Below are 25,045 nucleotides of genomic sequence, written 5' to 3'. Positions count from 1 at the left end.
TTTTCCGTGCGCCACATAAAGGTAGCAATCTAGTTCACAACGTGGGCGCAAGGAGCAGTGGGCGCAAGGGGCAGCGCCTTGGGGAGAGGTTAAGTGTCTTGCTCAAAGACACTTTGACACATCGACTGGTGCCGGGACGTGAACCGGGGGCCGTCCTAAAGTTTCAGCGACGGCTTACTTACAGTAGTAAACACATTACTCCCAACACATCATAATACATGTCAGGTGTGCCATAGCTCTAGGTGTGGTATATCTCCGTTTACAAAATGCTGTACCCCCTACAACTGTATATACTTTCCCCATTTTCAACTGTTTTTTATTATATTTTGACACTTGCTTTGGCAATGCAAACGTATGTTTTGTCATGCCAATAAAGCTCAGTTGAATTGAACTGTCCTGCTGATGGATCTCCTCTCTCCTGCGTCTCCCCAGTAACAAAGGCATGGACCACTTGTCCACCATGAAGAGGAAGAACGTGGTCCTGGTCTACGACCTCCTCCTTGAGATGCTGGATGCCAACACCTCCAGTAGCAGCCACATGCCCTCCTCCCACCACTACCCGGCGGCGCCGCCCCAGCAGGCCGCCTCAGAATCACCTCCCTGTCCCCTCACTGAGACGCCCATCCTGGACACGCATCTCCACCATCCTCTGCAGCCGCCCAGCTCCCAGGTGGATCACGTGACGTTGGAGAGCAATGAGTGAGTTGTGGCTATCGACTGAACACGGTTATAGTTACTAGAAGCTCGACCGGCTAGAGCGAGAGCTCTAGTGCCACGGGGGAAAGGAACAAAGTGTAACACCGATTGAGAAACGGCCTGTAGAAAGATGTTACCATAGGTGTGTGTCGCTGTTTGATGACATTGTGTACAGTGGTCCCAATGGGCAAAAGAGGTGGCTGAAATGGGCCTGGATAATTCTGGCACATTTCAGCCACCTCTTTTTCCTCGCTAACTGTACAATATGTCTAGACATTGAGGGCGGGATAATAAGCCTAGAACATAATGAATAGAGTACTTATGAATAGTCTGTGGAAGTGTGGAGGCAAGTGGAGTGCTGGTAAGCTCGGCCCTAGTAACCAGACACCACGTCGACCCTATTCGACGTGGTGATTCTGGATTAGAAATAAATTAATAAATAAAATCCAGTTTTTCTGCTGTTTTCCTTCTGCCAGCCTGCAGTGTTCTGACTGGCTCGCTAGACCTTGTTTTTGTACAATATTCATTGTAAATGTAGCTTGACACACAGACGCTTCAAAAATAATGAAGTAAAGACTCACTCATCCAACAAACAGACCAGCTAATCTGACCACCCACTCATCCATCAATCAGTAAATCAATGCATTCATTTGTATCATAGATCATCACTCAATCGTCAGTCATTATCTAGCCAGCCATTTGCAACCACTTGCCAACCAAGTGGTTTCCAAACGTTTTAGCTCGACATACATTTGATGTCTCCCCCGTGACACAAACTAGTGAAAACAAGCTCACTTGTACATCTCCACTATGTCTTAAGCCCCCAAAGGCAGTTGTCCAGAAACACAAAAAAAGTATTGCATAACAGGGTGGGTATGCATTCCCTATTTGCATCGTTCCCGAGTATGTTTAGTATATAAAAATAGGGGCATGTTTACTCACTCTGGCCTAGCCAGCTAGTCCACCAGCCATTAGCTAACCAACTGCTCCTGTCTTCCAGTTACCTGCAACCAGCTCAGTGGGCAGGGGAGACTGGTCACCTGCTCCCCTCTGTGGAAGACACCAGCTCATACATGATCACAGAGCAGGTTGGCATTGTAACCATCTGAGCTTCTACCACAAGAAAAGAAGGGGTGTTTGGACTTAAACGAGAGACTAGAACATGCTCTCTGGACCAGGGGACAAATCTCAGAATAACAGACTGACAAGAAAGAGGAGAAACGGATTACATGCTCATGCTGTTTTGGGGGTAAATATTATGCTTTTGCGGCTCATAAGATGTCTTTGAATTTACAGCAGCCAACAAAAGGCAAAAGAGGAAAAAAAAGTATTTGAATTAAATGTGGGGTCTTTTAATTGTATATTTTGTGTGTAATTCTTTCACTTGTGAATGTGCACTTGGTGGTCACGACGAGTACATCTTTGACAGTCAAAATTGTGCTCTCTTTTGATATACAGTATTTGTATCTTTTTCAGCAATGTGTAACTTCTGAGAACACACCATGCCATCTTCAATAATATACTCACTTATACCCACTGGTGTATGTTGTCAACAACGCTGATTTATACTTAACCTAATTGTGTGCCGGTGTCGCATTGTGAGATCATAGATCAGCAGTTTTGGTAAGTGACACCGGTGTGCAACTAAGTATAACTCAGGCTTTTAACATCCACATCCGTACAGTCACATATTGCAATGCTACAATAAACTGTGCTGTGCTATGTATCAGATTGTGAAAACAACTATGACTATTACTACTGCTACTATTAATACTATTGCTACTACTACTACTACTTAAACTGTACTATGCTTCGGTTTACATTCACTATCTGTGGCTCATGCATGCAAGCTCACAGTCACAAAAATACAGAGTAACGTGAACACACGGTCATCTTGGTTACTGTGAAATTGTCAGAGGCTTGTTGTAATTTGGGGCTTTCCACTTGGGATTTGTTTTTTCTTACTCTTCTTTGTAAAGACACATGTCTTTCAAGCTGCAACGTCAGTGGCCTTTTATTGATATGACTGTTAACGCTCTGCTCCCTTTATCGGGGAAAGTACAAGGCTGCATTTACGCAGGCATCAAAATGCCACCTGTGGCGATCTGATCTGCTCTGCTCAGTGCTGCCTAAATGGAATTGACATGGCTCAAATCATTACCTGAGTCCTCACCACTCAGTATTTCTCAAAGAGGTTGTAAAAGTCTTGGCATTGTTTTTATGTTTGTTTGTTTGTTTTTTGTGCCATAAATTTTGTACTAGCAGATGCTTTCCATATTCATTGGGTAGGATTCCTACCCAATTCATATTGATGAACTGTTTGCTATGATCAGAGGATTGAGAATCAATCCTTGTTTTTTGTAAATACAGCCTACAAAGTTGGACTAAGCTCCCTAGTATGTGTTCATACTTGTGGTTTGTGCACACACACACACACACACACACACACACACACACACACACACACTGTACACACAATCTCTGTACCTGGAAAGCTGTCCCTCTGTGACCTTTGCAATGTATATTACACATGTCTTCATCTTGGAGCCTTGATACACATGCACAAATCTGACCAGAAAAAAAATCTGTTTCTCACTGCGACGTCTGCACACAAACACTTTCATTTTGGTTGTTTGTCAAATTTCAGAAGTTTGTGTTTCTCTGCTTGGATAACTGTGTTTCTTCTGTGTTACTGTACACAGAACAACAATCACGACAAGGAATGTTTATTGTCGACCAAGAATGATCAGCTAATTCATCCATTGAATAAGTAAGCATTAAACAAATTGAACTGTTCACACTGTTGTCTTTTGTCTTGTGCATCTCAGTTACAGCCGATGTGTATTATTATACACATATACAGTATGGGGAAAAAGGGGTGGGTGGGTAGGGGATTCAGATTTTACGGGGGCCAGTTTCGAATTGCAGCCGTCCGTAGGTGCCCTTTGAGAGCGGTTTTGAAGGAGTCAAGGGATTCACATGTCTTAATGACTGTAGGTAAGGTGTTCCACATTTTGGTGGCATAGGAGCGAAAAGAATTTAGCACCCTTCACTGATATGAATTGGAATTGATTTTCGTCTCTTCAGTGATCATTGTTGATAATTTTATTAAAGGGATTGTGACATTAAAAAAAAGGTTTTGGAATTGTTCTTGTTTTTTTAGGTTTTCTAATCTCAATTGCACCCAAATAACATGAACTTTTAACATTCAGTAGATTTTCTGTGATCTGGGGTTTTCTGGCTCAAACAGGTGCTTTGATTTGCCGGCAGTAAATTACATCACTTACTGCAAATCCCATATATGTCAATGGGATTTGCCAGCAGATGTCACTGTTTCACTGTGTTGCCTGTTTTCATTGTAGCTCAAAAGGCCCAAAAAACCCCAAAGAAAACTTCAGACCACAGAAAATCCACTGAATGTTCAAAGTTCAGGTTTTTTGGGTGTAATTGAGGTCATAAAACCTAAAAGAAAAAATAAAAATAAATGAAAATGAATGTCATAAAACCTTTAAGCCATGATGTCCTTTAGACTTCCGTCATTATGTTAATGACTCCACTGATTATTAATAGAATATCTGAAATTAATGATCTAACTAGAAATAATATTTTGTCCATCCATCCATCCATCTTCAACCGCTTATCCGTAGTTGGGTCGCGGGGGCAACAGTTCCACCAGAGTGCTCCAGACTTCCCTCTCCAGAGCAACATCAGTGACTTCCTCCTGGGGGATTCCGAGACGTTCCAAGGCCAGTTAGTCGATGTATTTCCTCCCCTCCCAGTGGGACGTGCGTTGAGGACCTCCCTAGGGAGGCGCCCGAGAGGCATCCTAACCAGATGCCCGAACCACCTCAGCTGACTCCTTTCCAGGCGGAGGAGCAGCGGTTCTACTCCGAGTCTCTCTCGTGTGACTGAACTACTCACCCTATCTCTAAGGGAGATGCCAGCCACCCGTCGAAGAAAACTAATTTCGGCCGCTTGTGCTTTCAAATTTGAGAAATGTATAATGGGACTGTTACGCACCTTCGTGGTATGGGCTATAGCCCATGGTCAAAAATGATGAAAAACGAGGTTAATGTTTTTTTCAAAAAACGATGGGCTATAACCCATGTTTTTTTTTTGTTTTTTTTTCAAATCCTCAAAAATGATGAAAAACTGCGTGCTATAGTATGCCGTACGGTATGGACTATAGCCCATGGTCAAAAATGATGAAAAACGAGGTTAATGTTTTTTTCAAAAATTCAAAAAACGATGGGCTATAACCCATGGTTTTTTTTTTGGTTTTTTTTCAAATCCTCAAAAATGATGAAAAACTGCGTGCTATAGTATGCCGTACGGTATGGGCTATAGCCCATGATCAAAAATGATGAAAAACGAGGATCATTCTTTTTTTCAAAAATTCAAAAAACGATGGGCTATAACCCATGTTTTTTTTTTGTTGTTTTTTTCAAATCCTCAAAAATGATGAAAAACTGCGTGCTATAGTATGCCGTACGGTATGGGCTATAGCCCATGATCAAAAATGATGAAAAACGAGGATCTTTTTTTTTTCAAAAATTCAAAAAAACGATGGGCTATAACCCATGTTTTTTTGTTTGTTTTTTTTATCCTCAAAAATGATGAAAAACTGCGTGCTATAGTATGCCGTACGGTATGGGCTATAGCCCATGGTCAAAAATGATGAAGAACGAGGTTAATTTTTTTTCAAAAATTCAAAACACGATGGGCTATAACCCATGTTTTTTTTCAAATCCTAAAAAATGATGAAAAACGGCGTACTACAGTATGCCGTACGATATGGGCTATTAGACGAGCGTCCAAAAATGGGATAAAAAACGTCTAAAGATAGACGTGTTTTAGACGTCTATTTTTAGACGTTTCTTAGACGTCTATTTTTAGACGTTTTTTATCCCATTTTTAGACGCACGTCTAATAGCCGGCTATTGCTCAGTGGGATGGTCAAAAAGGATGAAAAACGAGGATCTTTTTTTTTTCAAAAATTAAAAAAAACGATGGGCTATAACCCATGTGTTTTTTTTTTTTTCAAATCCTCAAAAATGATGAAAAACTGCGTGCTATAGTATGCCGTACGGTATGGGCTATAGCCCATGGTCAAAAATGATGAAAAACAAGGTTAATGTTTTTTTCAAAAATTAAAAAAACGATGGGCTATAACCCATGGTTTTTTTTTTTTTTTTTTTTCAAATCCTCAAAAATGATGAAAAACTGCGTGCTATAGTATGCCGTACGGTATGGGCTATAGCCCATGGTCAAAAATGATGAAAAACGAGGTAAAAAAAAATAATCAAAAATTCAAAAAACGATGGGCTATAACCCATGTTTTTTTTTTTTTTTTCTTTTTTTCAAATCCTCAAAAATGATGAAAAACTGCGTGCTATAGTATGCCGTACGGTATGGGCTGTAGCCCATGGTCAAAAATGATGAAAAACGAGTTTCTTTTTTTTTTTTCAAAAATTCAAAAAACGATGGGCTATAACCCATGTTTTTTTTTTTTCATTTTTTTCAAATCCTCAAAAATGATGAAAAACGGCGTGCTATAGTATGCCGTACGATATGGGCTATAGCCCATGGTCAAAAATGATGAAAAACGAGGTTAATTTTTTTTATCAAAAATTCAAAAAACGATGGGCACCCATGTTTTTTTTTTTTTTTTCATTTTTTTCAAATCCTCAAAAATGATGAAAAACGGCGTGCTATAGTATGCCGTACGGTATGGGCTATAGCCCATGGTCAAAAATGATGAAAAACAAGGTTAAAAGGAGGCTGAGGCTGAGGCTGAGGCTGTGAGCCACTGCTAGAATAGCAGTAAATGAAGCTCAATAACTCTAGCATAAAACTTTAGGAAGAGTGGGATTTGAACATGAACTCTCTGTGCTGAATAACCCCTACTACACCATCACTCAGTAACATCTGCCTCTTTGTACTGTTGAAGCGATCTTTTGTATGTTAGCCTTCAGATAGTAAAGCCCCTGGGACTCCGAATCCATATTCAATACACACACTTTTGCTTCAACACTCAACAGCCTTGTGTGGAGCTGTGGACTAGTGCGCTTGGCTGTAAACCAAGAGGTTGTTGGTTCGAATCCACCTCGGGGACGATGGTGCTTTTAACATGATCCGAAGCAGTACTGTTTAAACATTCTAGCTCTGTTTAACTCAAAAGCACCAGGAGAAATCTCCTGAATGCCCCAAGGTGCCTTGGCCCAATGGTGTGGAGCGCTTGACCCGTTGCCTCTGCTACAGACAGTTGGCAGGTTCAAGTCCCATGTCATGACGTCAAGGTGCTGGGAAGGACCATCGGGAGACGGTGCTCTCTCCCCCTGTTTCCTGAGATGTAACGGTCGGGGGTTATGTTTGAAAGAACCCTGTCCACGTAAGGTTTTACAGATGAGAATTAGGTCAAACGTTTAAAAATAAAATAGCAATGCATTTTGGTACATCATCTGACAGGATAGTCTGTGTATTTGCATACTGGAGCCCGATTATAATCCTGGACAATGGCAATGTCATTTTCTTGACTTTTGACAATGAAAAAACTACACACTATAGTATATTTGTTTAATCATTTTCACCTTTTTTTTTAATCGACATTTTCATGGTAAAAGGTTAGCTGGACAGGGTTCTTTCAGACATAAGCCCCAACCGTTACATCTCAGGAAACAGGGGGAGAGAGCACCGTCTCCCGATGGTCCTTCCCAGCACCTTGACGTCATGACATGGGACTTGAACCTGCCAACTGTCTGTAGCAGAGGCAACGGGTCAAGCGCTCCACACCATTGAGCCAAGGCACCTTGGGGCATTCAGGAGATTTCTCCTGGTGCTTTTGAGTTTTTATTTTTTATTCAAGCCTTGAAAAGTTCAAATTACTGCAGCATTGAGCTGTGGGAGGAACAGGCCTTGAACATGGAATGTCTGTACTGAAAGCCTGATGATTAGACCACTGCACCATCAGTCAGACACTCTCAGGCAAAGTCTCCTGGTAATTTTGAAGTGATCTTTTGTTCGTTAGCCTTCAGTTCGTAAAGTTTAAATAACACAGCATCATATTAATCAGATGTTTCTTAGCGCTGTTGAGGTCTTCTTTTGTATGATAGTGTAACAGCCGGGAATCGAACCCTGGTCTCCCACGTGGAAAGCCAACATCTTAACCACTACGACAATTAGAGTTTTGAGGTAATCAGGCTGAGGCTGAGGCTGTGAGCCACTGCTAGAATAGCAGTAAATGAAGCTCAATAACTAGCATTAAACTTTAGGAAGAGTGGGATTTGAAAATGAACTCTCTGTGCGGAATAACCCCTACTACACCATCACTCAGTAACATCTGCCTCTTTGTACTGTTGAAGCGATCTTTTGTATGTTAGCCTTCAGATAGTAAAGTTGAAAGAATCAAGAGTTGAACATAGAATCACGTTCATCAGAGTGTAACACCCAGGAATCGAACACAGGTCACCTGCACTGAAGGCCAACATCTTAACCACTAAGCCAAAGCAACTGCCTATGGCTCAGGGGAGACATGAGACTTTTGAGGTCATCAGGCTGAGGCTGTGAGCTAAAAAAAAAATTCAAAAAATCAAAAAACGATGGGCTATAACCCATGTTTTTTTTTTTTTTTCATTTTTTTCAAATCCTCAAAAATGATGAAAAACGGCGTGCTATAGTATGCCGTACGGTATGGGCTATAGCCCATGGTCAAAAATGATGAAAAACGAGGTTAATTTTTTTTTCAAAAATTCAAAAAACGATGGGCTATAACCCATGTTTTTTTTTTTTTTTTAATCCTCAAAAATTATGAAAAACGGCGTGCTATAGTATGCCGTACGGTATGGGCTATAGCCCATGGTCAAAAATGATGAAAAACGAGGTAATTTTTTTTTTCAAAAATTCAAAAAACGATGGGCTATAACCCATGTTTTTGTTTTTTTTTCCTTTTTTTCAAATCCTCAAAAATGATGAAAAACGGCGTGCTATAGTATGCCGTACGGTATGGGCTATAGCCCATGGTCAAAAATGATGAAAAACGAGGTTAATTTTTTTTTTCAAAAATTCAAAAAACGATGGGCTATAACCCATGTTTTTTTTTTTTTAAATCCTCAAAAATGATGAAAAACGGTAAAAAAAAAGGTAAATTCAAAAAACGATGGGCTATAACCCATGTTTTTTTTCCATTTTTTTCAAATCCTCAAAAATGATGAAAAACGGCGTGCTATAGTATGCCGTACGATATGGGCTATAGCCCATAGTCAAAAATGATGAAAAACGAGGTTAATTTTTTTTTTCAAAAATTCAAAAAACGATGGGCTATAACCCATGTTTTTTTTTTTTTTTTTTTTTTTTTTCCAAATCCTCAAAAATGATGAAAAACGGCGTGCTATAGTATGCCGTACGGTATGGGCTATAGCCCATGGTCAAAAATGATGAAAAACGTGGTTAAAAAAAAAATTCAAAAATTCAAAAAACGATGGGCTATAACCCATGTTTTTTTTTTTTTTTTTTTTTTTCAAATCCTCAAAAATGATGAAAAACGGCGTGCTATAGTATGCCGTACGGTATGGGCTATAGCCCATGGTCAAAAATGATGAAAAACGAGGTTAAAAAAAAAAATCAAAAATTCAAAAAACGATGGGCTATAACCCATGTTTTTTTTTTTTTTCATTTTTTTCAAATCCTCAAAAATGATGAAAAACAGCGTGCTATAGTATGCCGTACGGTATGGGCTATAGCCCATGGTCAAAAATGATGAAAAACGAGGTAATTTTTTTTTTTCAAAAATTCAAAAAACGATGGGCTATAACCCATTTTTTTTTTTTTTTTCATTTTTTTCAAATCCTCAAAAATGATGAAAAACGGCGTGCTATAGTATGCCGTACGGTATGGGCTATAGCCCATGGTCAAAAATGATGAAAAACGAGGTTAATTTTTTTTTTCAAAAATTCAAAAAACGATGTGCTATAACCCATGTTTTTTTTTTTTTTCATTTTTTTCAAATCCTCAAAAATGATGAAAAACGGCGTGCTATAGTATGCCGTACGGTATGGGCTATAGCCCATGGTCAAAAATGATGAAAAACAAGGTAATTTTTTTTTTTTTAATTAAAAAAACGATGGGCTATAACCCATGTTTTTTTTTTTTTTTCATTTTTTTCAAATCCTCAAAAATGATGAAAAACGGCGTGCTATAGTATGCCGTACGGTATGGGCTATAGCCCATGGTCAAAAATGATGAAAAACGAGGTAATTTTTTTTTTCAAAAATAAAAAAAACGATGGGCTATAACCCATGTTTTTTTTTTTTTTTCATTTTTTTCAAATCCTCAAAAATGATGAAAAACGGCGTGCTATAGTATGCCGTACGGTATGGGCTATAGCCCATGGTCAAAAATGATGAAAAACGAGGTTAAAAAAAAATCTAAAATTCAAAGAACGATGGGCTATAACCCATGTTTTTTTTTTTTTTTCATTTTTTTCAAATCCTCAAAAATGATGAAAAACGGCGTGCTATAGTATGCCGTACGGTATGGGCTATAGCCCATGGTCAAAAATGATGAAAAACGAGGTTAAAAGGAGGCTGAGGCTGAGGCTGTGAGCCACTGCTAGAATAGCAGTAAATGAAGCTCAATAACTCTAGCATTAAACTTTAGGAAGAGTGGGATTTGAACATGAACTCTCTGTGCTGAATAACCCCTACTACACCATCACTCAGTAACATCTGCCTCTTTGTACTGTTGAAGCGATCTTTTGTATGTTAGCCTTCAGATAGTAAAGCCCCTGGGACTCCGAATCCATATTCAATACACACACTTTTGCTTCAACACTCAACAGCCTTGTGTGGAGCTGTGGACTAGTGCGCTTGGCTGTAAACCAAGAGGTTGTTGGTTCGAATCCACCTCGGGGACGATGGTGCTTTTAACATGATCCGAAGCAGTACTGTTTAAACATTCTAGCTCTGTTTAACTCAAAAGCACCAGGAGAAATCTCCTGAATGCCCCAAGGTGCCTTGGCCCAATGGTGTGGAGCGCTTGACCCGTTGCCTCTGCTACAGACAGTTGGCAGGTTCAAGTCCCATGTCATGACGTCAAGGTGCTGGGAAGGACCATCGGGAGACGGTGCTCTCTCCCCCTGTTTCCTGAGATGTAACGGTCGGGGGTTATGTTTGAAAGAACCCTGTCCACGTAAGGTTTTACAGATGAGAATTAGGTCAAACGTTTAAAAATAAAATAGCAATGCATTTTGGTACATCATCTGACAGGATAGTCTGTGTATTTGCATACTGGAGCCCGATTATAATCCTGGACAATGGCAATGTCATTTTCTTGACTTTTGACAATGAAAAAACTACACACTATAGTATATTTGTTTAATCATTTTCACCTTTTTTTTAATCGACATTTTCATGGTAAAAGGTTAGCTGGACAGGGTTCTTTCAGACATAAGCCCCAACCGTTACATCTCAGGAAACAGGGGGAGAGAGCACCGTCTCCCGATGGTCCTTCCCAGCACCTTGACGTCATGACATGGGACTTGAACCTGCCAACTGTCTGTAGCAGAGGCAACGGGTCAAGCGCTCCACACCATTGAGCCAAGGCACCTTGGGGCATTCAGGAGATTTCTCCTGGTGCTTTTGAGTTTTTATTTTTTATTCAAGCCTTGAAAAGTTGAAATTACTGCAGCATTGAGCTGTGGGAGGAACAGGCCTTGAACATGGAATGTCTGTACTGAAAGCCTGATGATTAGACCACTGCACCATCAGTCAGACACTCTCAGGCAAAGTCTCCTGGTAATTTTGAAGTGATCTTTTGTTCGTTAGCCTTCAGTTCGTAAAGTTTAAATAACACAGCATAATATTAATCAGATGTTTCTTAGCGCTGTTGAGGTCTTCTTTTGTATGATAGTGTAACAGCCGGGAATCGAACCCTGGTCTCCCACGTGGAAAGCCAACATCTTAACCACTACGACAATTAGAGTTTTGAGGTAGTCAGGCTGAGGCTGAGGCTGTGAGCCACTGCTAGAATAGCAGTAAATGAAGCTCAATAACTAGCATTAAACTTTAGGAAGAGTGGGATTTGAAAATGAACTCTCTGTGCGGAATAACCCCTACTACACCATCACTCAGTAACATCTGCCTCTTTGTACTGTTGAAGCGATCTTTTGTATGTTAGCCTTCAGATAGTAAAGTTGAAAGAATCAAGAGTTGAACATAGAATCACGTTCATCAGAGTGTAACACCCAGGAATCGAACACAGGTCACCTGCACTGAAGGCCAACATCTTAACCACTAAGCCAAAGCAACTGCCTATGGCTCAGGGGAGACATGAGACTTTTGAGGTCATCAGGCTGAGGCTGTGAGCTAAAAAAAAAAATCAAAAATTCAAAAAACGATGGGCTATAACCCATGTTTTTTTTTTTTTTCATTTTTTTCAAATCCTCAAAAATGATGAAAAACGGCGTGCTATAGTATGCCGTACGGTATGGGCTATAGCCCATGGTCAAAAATGATGAAAAACGAGGTAAACTTTTTTTTTCAAAAATTCAAAAAACGATGGGCTATAACCCATGTTTTTTTTTTTTTTCATTTTTTTCAAATCCTCAAAAATGATGAAAAACGGCGTGCTATAGTATGCCGTACGGTATGGGCTATAGCCCATGGTCAAAAATGATGAAAAACGAGGTTAATTTTTTTTTTCAAAAATTCAAAAAACGATGGGCTATAACCCATGTTTTTTTTTTTTTCATTTTTTTCAAATCCTCAAAAATGATGAAAAACGGCGTGCTATAGTATGCCGTACGATATGGGCTATAGCCCATGGTCAAAAATGATGAAAAACGAGGTTAAAAAAAAAATCAAAAATTCAAAGAACGATGGGCTATAACCCATGTTTTTTTTTTTTTTTCATTTTTTTCAAATCCTCAAAAATGATGAAAAACGGCGTGCTATAGTATGCCGTACGGTATGGGCTATAGCCCATGGTCAAAAATGATGAAAAACGAGGTTAAAAGGAGGCTGAGGCTGAGGCTGTGAGCCACTGCTAGAATAGCAGTAAATGAAGCTCAATAACTCTAGCATTAAACTTTAGGAAGAGTGGGATTTGAACATGAACTCTCTGTGCTGAATAACCCCTACTACACCATCACTCAGTAACATCTGCCTCTTTGTACTGTTGAAGCGATCTTTTGTATGTTAGCCTTCAGATAGTAAAGCCCCTGGGACTCCGAATCCATATTCAATACACACACTTTTGCTTCAACACTCAACAGCCTTGTGTGGAGCTGTGGACTAGTGCGCTTGGCTGTAAACCAAGAGGTTGTTGGTTCGAATCCACCTCGGGGACGATGGTGCTTTTAACATGATCCGAAGCAGTACTGTTTAAACATTCTAGCTCTGTTTAACTCAAAAGCACCAGGAGAAATCTCCTGAATGCCCCAAGGTGCCTTGGCCCAATGGTGTGGAGCGCTTGACCCGTTGCCTCTGCTACAGACAGTTGGCAGGTTCAAGTCCCATGTCATGACGTCAAGGTGCTGGGAAGGACCATCGGGAGACGGTGCTCTCTCCCCCTGTTTCCTGAGATGTAACGGTCGGGGGTTATGTTTGAAAGAACCCTGTCCACGTAAGGTTTTACAGATGAGAATTAGGTCAAACGTTTAAAAATAAAATAGCAATGCATTTTGGTACATCATCTGACAGGATAGTCTGTGTATTTGCATACTGGAGCCCGATTATAATCCTGGACAATGGCAATGTCATTTTCTTGACTTTTGACAATGAAAAAACTACACACTATAGTATATTTGTTTAATCATTTTCACCTTTTTTTTAATCGACATTTTCATGGTAAAAGGTTAGCTGGACAGGGTTCTTTCAGACATAAGCCCCAACCGTTACATCTCAGGAAACAGGGGGAGAGAGCACCGTCTCCCGATGGTCCTTCCCAGCACCTTGACGTCATGACATGGGACTTGAACCTGCCAACTGTCTGTAGCAGAGGCAACGGGTCAAGCGCTCCACACCATTGAGCCAAGGCACCTTGGGGCATTCAGGAGATTTCTCCTGGTGCTTTTGAGTTTTTATTTTTTATTCAAGCCTTGAAAAGTTGAAATTACTGCAGCATTGAGCTGTGGGAGGAACAGGCCTTGAACATGGAATGTCTGTACTGAAAGCCTGATGATTAGACCACTGCACCATCAGTCAGACACTCTCAGGCAAAGTCTCCTGGTAATTTTGAAGTGATCTTTTGTTCGTTAGCCTTCAGTTCGTAAAGTTTAAATAACACAGCATCATATTAATCATGTTTCTTAGCGCTGTTGAGGTCTTCTTTTGTTTGATAGTGTAACAGCCGGGAATCGAACCCTGGTCTCCCACGTGGAAAGCCAACATCTTAACCACTACGACAATTAGAGTTTTGAGGTAATCAGGCTGAGGCTGAGGCTGAGGCTGAGGCTGTGAGCCACTGCTAGAATAGCAGTAAATTAAGCTCAATAACTAGCATTAAACTTTAGGAAGAGTGGGATTTGAAAATGAACTCTCTGTGCGGAATAACCCCTACTACACCATCACTCAGTAACATCAGTAACATGTTGAAAGAATCAAGAGTTGAACATAGAATCACGTTCATCAGAGTGTAACACCCAGGAATCGAACACAGGTCACCTGCACTGAAGGGCAACATCTTAACCACTAACCCAAAGCAACTGCCTATGGCTCAGGGGAGATATGAGACTTTTGAGGTCATCAGGCTGAGGCTGTGAGCCACTGCTATACAATAAAAAAATTCAAAAAACGATGGGCTATAACCCATCTTTTTTAATTTTTTAATTTTTTTTAAATCCTCAAAAATGATGAAAAACGGCGTGCTATAGTATGCCGTACGGTATGGGCTATAGCCCATGTTCAAAAATGATGAAAAACGAGGTCATTTTTATTTTTCAAAATTTCAAAAAACGATGGACTATAACCCATGTTTTTTTTTTTTTTTTTTTTTCAAATCCTCAAAAATGATGAAAAACTGCGTGCTATAGTATGCCGTACTATATGGGCTATAGCCCATGTTCAAAAATGATGAAAAACAAGTTGTTGTTTTTTTTTTCAAAATTAAAAAAAACGATGGGCTATAACCCATGTTTTTTTTTCATTTTTTTATCCTCAAAAATGATGAAAAACGGCGTGCTATAGTATGCCGTACGGTATGGGCTATAGCCCATGGTCAAAAATGATGAAAAACGAGGTTAATTTTTTTTTTCAAAATTAAAAAAAACGATGGGCTATAACCCATGTTTTTTTTTCATTTTTTTATCCTCAAAAATGATGAAAAACGGCGTGCTATAGTATGCCGTACGATATGGGCTATAGCCCATGGTCAAAAATGATGAAAAACGAGGTTAATTTTTTTTTTCAAAATTTCAAAAAACGATGGGCTATAACCCATGTTTTTTTTTTTTTTTTTTTTTTTCAAATCCTCAAAAATGATGAAAAACGGCGTGCTATAGTATGCCGTACGATATGGGCTATAGCCCATGGTCAAAAATGATGAAAAACGAGGTTAAAAAAAAAATCTAAAATTCAAAGAACGATGGGCTATAACCCATGTTTTGTTTTTTTTTTCATTTTTTTCAAATCCTCAAAAATGATGAAAAACGGCGTGCTATAGTATGCCGTACGGTATGGGCTATAGCCCATGGTCAAAAATGATGAAAAACGAGGTTAAAAGGAGGCTGAGGCTGAGGCTGTGAGCCACTGCTAGAATAGCAGTAAATGAAGCTCAATAACTCTAGCATTAAACTTTAGGAAGAGTGGGATTTGAACATGAACTCTCTGTGCTGAATAACCCCTACTACACCATCACTCAGTAACATCTGCCTCTTTGTACTGTTGAAGCGATCTTTTGTATGTTAGCCTTCAGATAGTAAAGCCCCTGGGACTCCGAATCCATATTCAATACACACACTTTTGCTTCAACACTCAACAGCCTTGTGTGGAGCTGTGGACTAGTGCGCTTGGCTGTAAACCAAGAGGTTGTTGGTTCGAATCCACCTCGGGGACGATGGTGCTTTTAACATGATCCGAAGCAGTACTGTTTAAACATTCTAGCTCTGTTTAACTCAAAAGCACCAGGAGAAATCTCCTGAATGCCCCAAGGTGCCTTGGCCCAATGGTGTGGAGCGCTTGACCCGTTGCCTCTGCTACAGACAGTTGGCAGGTTCAAGTCCCATGTCATGACGTCAAGGTGCTGGGAAGGACCATCGGGAGACGGTGCTCTCTCCCCCTGTTTCCTGAGATGTAACGGTCGGGGGTTATGTTTGAAAGAACCCTGTCCACGTAAGGTTTTACAGATGAGAATTAGGTCAAACGTTTAAAAATAAAATAGCAATGCATTTTGGTACATCATCTGACAGGATAGTCTGTGTATTTGCATACTGGAGCCCGATTATAATCCTGGACAATGGCAATGTCATTTTCTTGACTTTTGACAATGAAAAAACTACACACTATAGTATATTTGTTTAATCATTTTCACCTTTTTTTTTAATCGACATTTTCATGGTAAAAGGTTAGCTGGACAGGGTTCTTTCAGACATAAGCCCCAACCGTTACATCTCAGGAAACAGGGGGAGAGAGCACCGTCTCCCGATGGTCCTTCCCAGCACCTTGACGTCATGACATGGGACTTGAACCTGCCAACTGTCTGTAGCAGAGGCAACGGGTCAAGCGCTCCACACCATTGAGCCAAGGCACCTTGGGGCATTCAGGAGATTTCTCCTGGTGCTTTTGAGTTTTTATTTTTTATTCAAGCCTTGAAAAGTTGAAATTACTGCAGCATTGAGCTGTGGGAGGAACAGGCCTTGAACATGGAATGTCTGTACTGAAAGCCTGATGATTAGACCACTGCACCATCAGTCAGACACTCTCAGGCAAAGTCTCCTGGTAATTTTGAAGTGATCTTTTGTTCGTTAGCCTTCAGTTCGTAAAGTTTAAATAACACAGCATCATATTAATCATGTTTCTTAGCGCTGTTGAGGTCTTCTTTTGTTTGATAGTGTAACAGCCGGGAATCGAACCCTGGTCTCCCACGTGGAAAGCCAACATCTTAACCACTACGACAATTAGAGTTTTGAGGTAATCAGGCTGAGGCTGAGGCTGAGGCTGTGAGCCACTGCTAGAATAGCAGTAAATTAAGCTCAATAACTAGCATTAAACTTTAGGAAGAGTGGGATTTGAAAATGAACTCTCTGTGCGGAATAACCCCTACTACACCATCACTCAGTAACATCAGTAACATGTTGAAAGAATCAAGAGTTGAACATAGAATCACGTTCATCAGAGTGTAACACCCAGGAATCGAACACAGGTCACCTGCACTGAAGGCCAACATCTTAACCACTAAGCCAAAGCAACTGCCTATGGCTCAGGGGAGATATGAGACTTTTGAGGTCATCAGGCTGAGGCTGTGAGCCACTGCTATACAATAAAAAAATTCAAAAAACGATGGGCTATAACCCATCTTTTTTAATTTTTTCATTTTTTTTAAATCCTCAAAAATGATGAAAAACGGCGTGCTATAGTATGCCGTACGGTATGGGCTATAGCCCATGTTCAAAAATGATGAAAAACGAGGTCATTTTTATTTTTCAAAATTTCAAAAAACGATGGGCTATAACCCATGTTTTTTTTTTTTTTTTTTTTTTCAAATCCTCAAAAATGATGAAAAACTGCGTGCTATAGTATGCCGTACTATATGGGCTATAGCCCATGTTCAAAAATGATGAAAAACAAGTTGTTGTTTTTTTTTTCAAAATTAAAAAAAACGATGGGCTATAACCCATGTTTTTTTTGTTTTTTTTTATCCTCAAAAATTATGAAAAACGGCGTGCTATAGTATGCCGTACGGTATGGGCTATAGCCCATGTTCAAAAATGATGAAAAACGAGGTAAACTTTTTTTTTCAAAAATTCAAAAAACGATGGGCTATAACCCATGTTTTTTTTTTTTTTTCATTTTTTTCAAATCCTCAAAAATGATGAAAAACGGCGTGCTATAGTATGCCGTACGGTATGGGCTATAGCCCATGGTCAAAAATGATGAAAAACGAGGTTAATTTTTTTTTTCAAAATTTCAAAAAACGATGGGCTATAACCCATGTTTTTTTTTTTTTTTTTTTTTTTTAAATCCTCAAAAATGATGAAAAACGGCGTGCTATAGTATGCCGTACGATATGGGCTATAGCCCATGGTCAAAAATGATGAAAAACGAGGTTAAAAAAAAAATCTAAAATTCAAAGAACGATGGGCTATAACCCATGTTTTTTTTTTTTTTTCATTTTTTTCAAATCCTCAAAAATGATGAAAAACGGCGTGCTATAGTATGCCGTACGGTATGGGCTATAGCCCATGGTCAAAAATGATGAAAAACGAGGTTAAAAGGAGGCTGAGGCTGAGGCTGTGAGCCACTGCTAGAATAGCAGTAAATGAAGCTCAATAACTCTAGCATTAAACTTTAGGAAGAGTGGGATTTGAACATGAACTCTCTGTGCTGAATAACCCCTACTACACCATCACTCAGTAACATCTGCCTCTTTGTACTGTTGAAGCGATCTTTTGTATGTTAGCCTTCAGATAGTAAAGCCCCTGGGACTCCGAATCCATATTCAATACACACACTTTTGCTTCAACACTCAACAGCCTTGTGTGGAGCTGTGGACTAGTGCGCTTGGCTGTAAACCAAGAGGTTGTTGGTTCGAATCCACCTCGGGGACGATGGTGCTTTTAGCATGATCCGAAGCAGTACTGTTTAAACATTCTAGCTCTGTTTAACTCAAAAGCACCAGGAGAAATCTCCTGAATGCCCCAAGGTGCCTTGGCCCAATGGTGTGGAGCGCTTGACCCGTTGCCTCTGCTACAGACAGTTGGCAGGTTCAAGTCCCATGTCATGACGTCAAGGTGCTGGGAAGGACCATCGGGAGACGGTGCTCTCTCCCCCTGTTTCCTGAGATGTAACGGTCGGGGGTTATGTTTGAAAGAACCCTGTCCACGTAAGGTTTTACAGATGAGAATTAGGTCAAACGTTTAAAAATAAAATAGCAATGCATTTTGGTACATCATCTGACAGGATAGTCTGTGTATTTGCATACTGGAGCCCGATTATAATCCTGGACAATGGCAATGTCATTTTCTTGACTTTTGACAATGAAAAAACTACACACTATAGTATATTTGTTTAATCATTTTCACCTTTTTTTTTAATCGACATTTTCATGGTAAAAGGTTAGCTGGACAGGGTTCTTTCAGACATAAGCCCCAACCGTTACATCTCAGGAAACAGGGGGAGAGAGCACCGTCTCCCGATGGTCCTTCCCAGCACCTTGACGTCATGACATGGGACTTGAACCTGCCAACTGTCTGTAGCAGAGGCAACGGGTCAAGCGCTCCACACCATTGAGCCAAGGCACCTTGGGGCATTCAGGAGATTTCTCCTGGTGCTTTTGAGTTTTTATTTTTTATTCAAGCCTTGAAAAGTTGAAATGACTGCAGCATTGAGCTGTGGGAGGAACAGGCCTTGAACATGGAATGTCTGTACTGAAAGCCTGATGATTAGACCACTGCACCATCAGTCAGACACTCTCAGGCAAAGTCTCCTGGTAATTTTGAAGTGATCTTTTGTTCGTTAGCCTTCAGTTCGTAAAGTTTAAATAACACAGCATCATATTAATCATGTTTCTTAGCGCTGTTGAGGTCTTCTTTTGTTTGATAGTGTAACAGCCGGGAATCGAACCCTGGTCTCCCACGTGGAAAGCCAACATCTTAACCACTACGACAATTAGAGTTTTGAGGTAATCAGGCTGAGGCTGAGGCTGAGGCTGAGGCTGTGAGCCACTGCTAGAATAGCAGTAAATTAAGCTCAATAACTAGCATTAAACTTTAGGAAGAGTGGGATTTGAAAATGAACTCTCTGTGCGGAATAACCCCTACTACACCATCACTCAGTAACATCAGTAACATGTTGAAAGAATCAAGAGTTGAACATAGAATCACGTTCATCAGAGTGTAACACCCAGGAATCGAACACAGGTCACCTGCACTGAAGGGCAACATCTTAACCACTAAGCCAAAGCAACTGCCTATGGCTCAGGGGAGATATGAGACTTTTGAGGTCATCAGGCTGAGGCTGTGAGCCACTGCTATACAATAAAAAAATTCAAAAAACGATGGGCTATAACCCATCTTTTTTAATTTTTTCATTTTTTTTAAATCCTCAAAAATGATGAAAAACGGCGTGCTATAGTATGCCGTACGGTATGGGCTATAGCCCATGTTCAAAAATGATGAAAAACGAGGTCATTTTTATTTTTCAAAATTTCAAAAAACGATGGGCTATAACCCATGTTTTTTTTTTTTTTTTTTTTTTCAAATCCTCAAAAATGATGAAAAACTGCGTGCTATAGTATGCCGTACTATATGGGCTATAGCCCATGTTCAAAAATGATGAAAAACAAGTTGTTGTTTTTTTTTTCAAATTAAAAAAAACGATGGGCTATAACCCATGTTTTTTTTGTTTTTTTTATCCTCAAAAATTATGAAAAACGGCGTGCTATAGTATGCCGTACGGTATGGGCTATAGCCCATGTTCAAAAATGATGAAAAACGAGGTAAACTTTTTTTTTCAAAAATTCAAAAAACGATGGGCTATAACCCATGTTTTTTTTTTTTTTTCATTTTTTTCAAATCCTCAAAAATGATGAAAAACGGCGTGCTATAGTATGCCGTACGGTATGGGCTATAGCCCATGGTCAAAAATGATGAAAAACGAGGTTAATTTTTTTTTTCAAAATTTCAAAAAACGATGGGCTATAACCCATGTTTTTTTTTTTTTTTTTTTTTTTCAAATCCTCAAAAATGATGAAAAACGGCGTGCTATAGTATGCCGTACGATATGGGCTATAGCCCATGGTCAAAAATGATGAAAAACGAGGTTAAAAAAAAAATCTAAAATTCAAAGAACGATGGGCTATAACCCATGTTTTTTTTTTTTTTTCATTTTTTTCAAATCCTCAAAAATGATGAAAAACGGCGTGCTATAGTATGCCGTACGGTATGGGCTATAGCCCATGGTCAAAAATGATGAAAAACGAGGTTAAAAGGAGGCTGAGGCTGAGGCTGTGAGCCACTGCTAGAATAGCAGTAAATGAAGCTCAATAACTCTAGCATTAAACTTTAGGAAGAGTGGGATTTGAACATGAACTCTCTGTGCTGAATAACCCCTACTACACCATCACTCAGTAACATCTGCCTCTTTGTACTGTTGAAGCGATCTTTTGTATGTTAGCCTTCAGATAGTAAAGCCCCTGGGACTCCGAATCCATATTCAATACACACACTTTTGCTTCAACACTCAACAGCCTTGTGTGGAGCTGTGGACTAGTGCGCTTGGCTGTAAACCAAGAGGTTGTTGGTTCGAATCCACCTCGGGGACGATGGTGCTTTTAACATGATCCGAAGCAGTACTGTTTAAACATTCTAGCTCTGTTTAACTCAAAAGCACCAGGAGAAATCTCCTGAATGCCCCAAGGTGCCTTGGCCCAATGGTGTGGAGCGCTTGACCCGTTGCCTCTGCTACAGACAGTTGGCAGGTTCAAGTCCCATGTCATGACGTCAAGGTGCTGGGAAGGACCATCGGGAGACGGTGCTCTCTCCCCCTGTTTCCTGAGATGTAACGGCCGGGGGTTATGTTTGAAAGAACCCTGTCCACGTAAGGTTTTACAGATGAGAATTAGGTCAAACGTTTAAAAGTAAAATAGCAATGCATTTTGGTACATCATCTGACAGGATAGTCTGTGTATTTGCATACTGGAGCCCGATTATAATCCTGGACAATGGCAATGTCATTTTCTTGACTTTTGACAATGAAAAAACTACACACTATAGTATATTTGTTTAATCATTTTCACCTTTTTTTTTAATCGACATTTTCATGGTAAAAGGTTAGCTGGACAGGGTTCTTTCAGACATAAGCCCCAACCGTTACATCTCAGGAAACAGGGGGAGAGAGCACCGTCTCCCGATGGTCCTTCCCAGCACCTTGACGTCATGACATGGGACTTGAACCTGCCAACTGTCTGTAGCAGAGGCAACGGGTCAAGCGCTCCACACCATTGAGCCAAGGCACCTTGGGGCATTCAGGAGATTTCTCCTGGTGCTTTTGAGTTTTTATTTTTTATTCAAGCCTTGAAAAGTTGAAATTACTGCAGCATTGAGCTGTGGGAGGAACAGGCCTTGAACATGGAATGTCTGTACAGAAAGCCTGATGATTAGACCACTGCACCATCAGTCAGACACTCTCAGGCAAAGTCTCCTGGTAATTTTGAAGTGATCTTTTGTTCGTTAGCCTTCAGTTCGTAAAGTTTAAATAACACAGCATCATATTAATCATGTTTCTTAGCGCTGTTGAGGTCTTCTTTTGTTTGATAGTGTAACAGCCGGGAATCGAACCCTGGTCTCCCACGTGGAAAGCCAACATCTTAACCACTACGACAATTAGAGTTTTGAGGTAATCAGGCTGAGGCTGAGGCTGAGGCTGAGGCTGTGAGCCACTGCTAGAATAGCAGTAAATTAAGCTCAATAACTAGCATTAAACTTTAGGAAGAGTGGGATTTGAAAATGAACTCTCTGTGCGGAATAACCCCTACTACACCATCACTCAGTAACATCAGTAACATGTTGAAAGAATCAAGAGTTGAACATAGAATCACGTTCATCAGAGTGTAACACCCAGGAATCGAACACAGGTCACCTGCACTGAAGGCCAACATCTTAACCACTAAGCCAAAGCAACTGCCTATGGCTCAGGGGAGATATGAGACTTTTGAGGTCATCAGGCTGAGGCTGTGAGCCACTGCTATACAATAAAAAAATTCAAAAAACGATGGGCTATAACCCATTTTTTTTAATTTTTTCATTTTTTTTAAATCCTCAAAAATGATGAAAAACGGCGTGCTATAGTATGCCGTACGGTATGGGCTATAGCCCATGTTCAAAAATGATGAAAAACGAGGTCATTTTTATTTTTCAAAATTTCAAAAAACGATGGGCTATAACCCATGTTTTTTTTTTTTTTTTTTTTTTCAAATCCTCAAAAATGATGAAAAACTGCGTGCTATAGTATGCCGTACTATATGGGCTATAGCCCATGTTCAAAAATGATGAAAAACAAGTTGTTGTTTTTTTTTTCAAAATTAAAAAAAACGATGGGCTATAACCCATGTTTTTTTTGTTTTTTTTTTTAATCCTCAAAAATTATGAAAAACGGCGTGCTATAGTATGCCGTACGGTATGGGCTATAGCCCATGTTCAAAAATGATGAAAAACGAGGTCATTTATTTTTTTCAAAATTAAAAAAAACGATGGGCTATAACCCATGTTTTTTTTTTTTTTTTTAATCCTCAAAAATTATGAAAAACGGCGTGCTATAGTATGCCGTACGGTATGGGCTATAGCCCATGTTCAAAAATGATGAAAAACGAGGTAAACTTTTTTTTTCAAAAATTCAAAAAACGATGGGCTATAACCCATGTTTTTTTTTTTTTTTCATTTTTTTCAAATCCTCAAAAATGATGAAAAACGGCGTGCTATAGTATGCCGTACGGTATGGGCTATAGCCCATGGTCAAAAATGATGAAAAACGAGGTTAAATTTTTTTTTCAAAATTTCAAAAAACGATGGGCTATAACCCATGTTTTTTTTTTTTTTTTTCAAATCCTCAAAAATGATGAAAAACGGCGTGCTATAGTATGCCGTACGATATGGGCTATAGCCCATGGTCAAAAATGATGAAAAACGAGGTTAAAAAAAAAATCTAAAATTCAAAGAACGATGGGCTATAACCCATGTTTTTTTTTTTTTTTCATTTTTTTCAAATCCTCAAAAATGATGAAAAACGGCGTGCTATAGTATGCCGTACGGTATGGGCTATAGCCCATGGTCAAAAATGATGAAAAACGAGGTTAAAAGGAGGCTGAGGCTGAGGCTGTGAGCCACTGCTAGAATAGCAGTAAATGAAGCTCAATAACTCTAGCATTAAACTTTAGGAAGAGTGGGATTTGAACATGAACTCTCTGTGCTGAATAACCCCTACTACACCATCACTCAGTAACATCTGCCTCTTTGTACTGTTGAAGCGATCTTTTGTATGTTAGCCTTCAGATAGTAAAGCCCCTGGGACTCCGAATCCATATTCAATACACACACTTTTGCTTCAACACTCAACAGCCTTGTGTGGAGCTGTGGACTAGTGCGCTTGGCTGTAAACCAAGAGGTTGTTGGTTCGAATCCACCTCGGGGACGATGGTGCTTTTAACATGATCCGAAGCAGTACTGTTTAAACATTCTAGCTCTGTTTAACTCAAAAGCACCAGGAGAAATCTCCTGAATGCCCCAAGGTGCCTTGGCCCAATGGTGTGGAGCGCTTGACCCGTTGCCTCTGCTACAGACAGTTGGCAGGTTCAAGTCCCATGTCATGACGTCAAGGTGCTGGGAAGGACCATCGGGAGACGGTGCTCTGTCCCCCTATTTCCTGAGATGTAACGGTCGGGGGTTATGTTTGAAAGAACCCTGTCCACGTAAGGTTTTACAGATGAGAATTAGGTCAAACGTTTAAAAATAAAATAGCAATGCATTTTGGTACATCATCTGACAGGATAGTCTGTGTATTTGCATACTGGAGCCCGATTATAATCCTGGACAATGGCAATGTCATTTTCTTGACTTTTGACAATGAAAAAACTACACACTATAGTATATTTGTTTAATCATTTTCACCTTTTTTTTAATCGACATTTTCATGGTAAAAGGTTAGCTGGACAGGGTTCTTTCAGACATAAGCCCCAACCGTTACATCTCAGGAAACAGGGGGAGAGAGCACCGTCTCCCGATGGTCCTTCCCAGCACCTTGACGTCATGACATGGGACTTGAACCTGCCAACTGTCTGTAGCAGAGGCAACGGGTCAAGCGCTCCACACCATTGAGCCAAGGCACCTTGGGGCATTCAGGAGATTTCTCCTGGTGCTTTTGAGTTTTTATTTTTTATTCAAGCCTTGAAAAGTTGAAATTACTGCAGCATTGAGCTGTGGGAGGAACAGGCCTTGAACATGGAATGTCTGTACTGAAAGCCTGATGATTAGACCACTGCACCATCAGTCAGACACTCTCAGGCAAAGTCTCCTGGTAATTTTGAAGTGATCTTTTGTTCGTTAGCCTTCAGTTCGTAAAGTTTAAATAACACAGCATCATATTAATCATGTTTCTTAGCGCTGTTGAGGTCTTCTTTTGTTTGATAGTGTAACAGCCGGGAATCG

General features: G+C 40.0%; 1 protein-coding gene across 1 annotated transcript in view; it reads left to right on the top strand.

Annotated features, from left to right (window-relative positions):
* esr2b (estrogen receptor 2b) overlaps positions 1-3,492 on the top strand; it is a 38,537-nt gene extending 35,045 nt beyond the window's left edge. The window contains exons 9-10 of the mRNA XM_083792198.1: positions 433-699; positions 1,697-3,492. Of these exons, the coding sequence (XP_083648324.1) occupies positions 433-699; positions 1,697-1,805 (376 nt within the window). The 3' untranslated portion in view covers positions 1,806-3,492. The remainder of the gene's footprint in view (positions 1-432; positions 700-1,696) is intronic.
* Positions 3,493-25,045: the final 21,553 nt, after the last annotated feature.

Source organism: Protomyctophum parallelum (assembly GCF_964188405.1).
Source record: "Protomyctophum parallelum genome assembly, chromosome: 20".
Taxonomy (NCBI): domain Eukaryota; kingdom Metazoa; phylum Chordata; class Actinopteri; order Myctophiformes; family Myctophidae; genus Protomyctophum; species Protomyctophum parallelum.
This window is presented reverse-complemented; position numbering and strand designations above follow the sequence as displayed.